Source organism: Carlito syrichta, unplaced genomic scaffold, assembly GCF_000164805.1.
Source record: "Carlito syrichta isolate Samal-C Ts95f unplaced genomic scaffold, Tarsius_syrichta-2.0.1 Scaffold123576, whole genome shotgun sequence".
Taxonomy (NCBI): Eukaryota; Metazoa; Chordata; class Mammalia; order Primates; family Tarsiidae; genus Carlito; species Carlito syrichta.
Genome location: NW_007067672.1, coordinates 37,762 through 42,704, shown reverse-complemented (window position 1 = coordinate 42,704; position 4,943 = coordinate 37,762). Strand labels below are relative to the sequence as shown.

The following is a 4,943-nucleotide window of genomic DNA, read 5'->3' as shown; positions in this document are numbered from 1 at the left end:
TTGCCCAGGCTGGTCTCGAACCCGTGGGCTCAGGCAATCCTCTCGCCTCAGTCTCCCAAAGTGCTGGGATGAAAGGCTGAGCCACCGAGCCCGGCCTATTATCTTTCTTTTGTAGATCAGGAATTCAAGCCAAGAGAAGTCAATCGATGTGGTTCAAACCATGCAGGCAGGCATGGTGGCTGACCCTACTGACCCCACTCTCACTTGTCACTCTGCACTAGCTCCCAAGGACCTGGGAGAGGACAGGGCCCTCCACTAAGGTGAAGAAGAGTGAAGAAGGAAGGATTCAAAAAAGGAAGGTCACAGGCCGGGCTCGGCGGCTCAGCCTGTAAGCCCAGCACTTTGAGAGGCCTGAGCCCGTGGGTTCGAGACCCACCCAGGCAACTTGGCGAGACTTCATCTCTACAATCAATCAGAAAAATTAGGCAGGTGTGGTAGCACGCACCTGTAGTTCTGGCTACTTGGAAGGCTGAGGCAGAAGGCTCACCGGAATCCAGCAGGCTGTGGTGTCCGGGAGCGTGCCACTGCACTCCAGTCTGGGCAACAGAGTGAGACTCCAACTCAAAAAAAAAAAAAGAAAGAAAAGGACGGTCTCAAGTTCCCCCAGTGGAGTATCTTCTGCAGGAGTCCATTATTCACCCAAGAACTCCCTATGGAACCACGAAGAGCAATGTGTGGACATAGTCCGTGAACTTGGGGCTCTGCAGAGGGCTGTACTATATGGGCTCTTTCACAGGGCTGAGAAGAGCAGAATTGCAGTGCTAGAGAGGCAGTACGGCCAAAGAAGTCTCACAGAGAGACTTTCCTCTGCTGCAAAGCCAAATCCTAGACAGAGCACAGAAAGTACAAATTGGGGCTCACCCAAAGTTGGTTCTCATCACAATAACCAATATTCACGATAGCACGAATTCACGTATACTTTCAGCAGAATTACTTTTTTGGCTTCTGAATATCTATTCATACACTACTGCTCTAATAGAGTAGAATCTCACTACTTTTTTTTGAATTGGCGTCTCACTCTGTTGCACAGGCTGGAGTGCAGGGCGCACGCTCACGGCCACCACAGTCTCGGTCCACTGGGCTCAGGCAATCCTTCCATCTCAGCCTTCCGAGTAGCTGGAACTACATGCATGCATCACCACACCCAGCTAATTTTTTGATTTACTGTAGAGATAAGGTCTCTCCAAATTGCCCAGGCTGGTCTCGAACCCCTAAGCTCAGGCAATCTTCTCACCTCCACCTCCCAAAGTGCTAGAATTACAGGCATGGGTCACCGTGCCCAGCTATTTCTTATCTTTTAAAAAATGTACTCCTCTTGGCTAGGCACAGCAGCTCACGCCTGTAATTCCAGCACTCCAGGAGGTCAAGGCAGGAAGATTGCTTGAGCCCGGGAGACCAGCCTGGGCAACATAGTGAGACTTCTTTTCTACAAAAAATAAAAATATTAGCCAGGTGTGGCAGTGCACACCTGTAGTCCCAGCTATTTGGGAGCCTGAGGAAAGAGGATCGCCTGAGCCCAGGAGATTGACACTGCAGTGAGCCATAATCATGCCACTGCGCTCCAACCTGGATGACAGAGTGAGACCCCAACTCAAAAAAAAAAAAAATTTTACACCTCTCATTAGAAAGGTAGGCAAAATTCTCTACGATAAATCTGAAGAAAGGAAAAACGGATGACCCATTTCCAATCTCTTGAGGGGATGTGAAACAAAGAAATTGTAACCAGATTGTCAAGAATTTGGTTTTAAGAATACCCAAATGATCCTTTACAGGAAGTCAAGCCAATTAATTGCTTCTACAATAGAGGCCACTCTGCCTCTTTCTCCTTGGTCCATGGCTAGGGAGCCCCTCTTTTGCGGTGGCTGAGGGGACAGTCCAGCAAGGAAAGCTCCAGCTGGGTCTGAGTCAGTGTACACACCTGTAGACATGCTATCATTCCAAAAAGAAAAAGGATAACTTTGAAAACTTCCCACAGTTGCTGATGTGTATGGATATTTCTGTAGCCTTGTTCTGGGAAGATTCTTCCTTTGACTTAGCAGGTGCAGCTTAAACTTGCCAAAGAAGATCTTCAACAAAATAATCTACAAAAGTTGGGAGAGTCCCACATTTGAGAGAAACAAAACTTTACTATAAGAAAGTAAAAGCCCCCAGCCAGAGAAGACACACCCAAATGACCCAAAAATGCTTAAATTCTGATTTAGTACTTTTCTTAGATCTAAAGTCTTTGAAGTAATGAATCTCAATGTGCTCATTACTTATGAAAACACATGAATAACTTACGTGCTTTTCAGTTAGTCAACACAAAATAATACTTATAGATTTAGAATAAATCTTCCTTTACCTCCTGAATAAGAAATACACTTTATAGCTGAGCTCGGTGGCTCAGCCTGTAATCCCGCGCCTTTGGGATTGAAGCTGATCATTACTCATTATAAGAAACTGTTCTCCTGCAACAAAATGGGCTTCTTGCTCCCAAATCCTTGAGATGAGTCTGTAAAAATGATAGACACGATTAATCTCATTAACAGTTTTCAAGGCCGGGTGCAGTGGCTCAAACCTGTAATCCCAGCACTTTGGGAAGCCAAGGGAAGAGAATTGCAACTTGGTGAGACCTCATCTCTACAATACATTTTTTAAAAAACTAGCCAGGCTGGTGGCACACTCTACTTTTGGTCAGTTACTTGGAAGGTTAAGGCAGAAGGATCACCTGAACCCAGTGGGTCAAGGCTATGGTGGTCATGATCATGCCACTACACTCCAGCCTGGGCGAAAGAGTGAGACTCCCACTAAAAAAAAAAAATGTATATAGATAGATAGATAGATATTTTAGGATTGGAAAATATAGTTTATTTAGAAAGTAAATTGAAAGAGAGAGAGAAAGAGGAGATTCACCTCTCCAAGATAGGGGAGGGGGCCAAAGCTTAGAAAAACGTGGCCTATATTTTGATTCATGGTGAAATAGCTATTCGCGTATGATATATGATATAGAATTACCCTCCCTCAAACTTAAGAAAACAAACTGAAGGAAGCAAAAACAGTAATACATCAAAATGAGGGAGAGAAAGAATCAATTCTCCAGCAATATTAGGACCAGAAAAAAGGATCCAAAACCACATAAAACAAAACAGAGAGGTAGAATGTAGAAGAAATAAGCTTGTATCCAGAATATATCAAGATGTCCTATAAATCAGAAAGAGAAATACATAAAGCTAGGCAAGACTTCAGCAAATCTTTACAAAAAAGAAACTCCTAGTTGCCAATGGTGATATCAAAACTGAATCTACCTCATTAGTGTACACTTCAGAGCTCTAAAATGAAGATGGGAAGCCATTCTAAGAAGGACCACCTGTATGACCTGCAATCTTGCAAAACAAAAACAAAAACACAAAAAAATGTTTTGAACCTTTGAACCAAGCAAAACTACAATGGCCACAACATCCTGGAAAAAAGCAAAATTCCACCAGCGCCACAACTCCAAATAGCAACAACCAATGAACTATGGGCTCAAGTACTTAGCAGCCACCTCTACCAATAATTCCTCAAAATAACTTTTGTAACCACCCTTAGCTTCCTTTAAAAATCCCTACTCCCCTTCCTCTCTTTAGAACACAATTTGGCCTTTAGCTGAACCTGTGTTTCCTTTTTTTTTTTTTTTTTTTTTGAGTTGCCCAGGCTGGTCTTGAACTCTTAGACTCAGGCAATCCTCTCACCTTGGCCTCGCAAAGTGCTGGGATTATAGACATGAGCCACCCCGCCCAGTCTTGTGTTTCCTAAATTGCAATTCCTAAGACCCCCAATGAAATGTCTTGTCTTTAGTGCTTTGCAGGCTGGCTTTTCTCCTCTTCTTGGTTGACATTAAATGATGTCAGAAGCAACTCTCCTCCTTTGCCTTCTGGCACCACCACGAATTTGGGCACAGTACCTGCAGGAACCCCTTGTGACCCATCACCTTCCCGATGGCCCTGGATCCTATTGATAAGTCTTCTCATTTCCCAGAACACCCTGCCCTTGGTTGAGATTTAGGCCTTTATTAGATGTCCTTTGATGCTGGTTGTCAACAAAGGGATTTTTCCCTTACTCATAGAGACTTCTGCTTATGTATATTATTATTACAGTAAGTCCCCTCTATATGAGTCTTCAAGTTATGAACTTTAATGATGCACACTGCACTTTTTAATGTATTCTTTCTGCCACCTTTCTGTCTGTTAAATACATACAGTACATATAACCGATTGTGTTACTTGGGTACCTAGGCTAACTTTGTTGAACTTAAAAGAAATTGGACTGTCCAGGCGTGGTGGCTCACACCTATAATCCCAGCACTTTGGGAGGTCAAGGTGAGAGGATTGCCTGAGCCCACGGGTTCAAGACCAGCCTGGGCAACTTGGTAAGCCCTCATCTCTACAGCAAATCAAAAAATTAACTGGGTGTGGTGGCACATGCTTGTAGCTCCAGCGACTTGGAAGGTTGAGGCGGAAGGATCTCCTGAGCCCGGCAGGTCGAGGCTGGGGTGGCCATGAGTGTGCCACTGCACTCCAGCCTGGGAGACAGAGTGAGACTCCAACTCAAAAAACAAACAAACAAACAAACAAATTGAACTTACAAACACACTGAACGGAACTTATTCATATGTTGGGGTTTTCCTGTTATCTTATTTCATTTTATTTTATAGTTGTGAGATACATGTATACTTACTACATAAGTAAATTGTGTACAGGTGAGGTTTGAGCCTTTACTGAGCCCTCTTCCCTTGATAGTAGAGCTGGTACCCAGTGAGTGGTTGTGTGTTGTTGGGAGCCAGCCATGGAGGTCCACTGAGCGTTAGGGATCAGGAAGGGCCATTGACCCTGAGACCACTAGGATGCATTCAGGAGCTATTTGACCCCATTTCCTCCCCCTTTCTACTCAGCACTAACCAGATTAAGCTCCTGTGAGCTCAAAAC

At 44.2% G+C, this 4,943-nt stretch overlaps 1 protein-coding gene across 1 annotated transcript in view; it reads right to left on the bottom strand.

The window, feature by feature from the left end:
* POLN (DNA polymerase nu) overlaps nucleotides 1-4,943 on the bottom strand; it is a 141,195-nt gene that overhangs the window by 128,993 nt on the left and 7,259 nt on the right. The window contains 2 exon segments of the mRNA XM_021707722.1: nucleotides 1,974-2,070; nucleotides 2,411-2,491. Coding sequence (XP_021563397.1) covers nucleotides 1,974-2,070; nucleotides 2,411-2,491 — 178 coding nt within the window.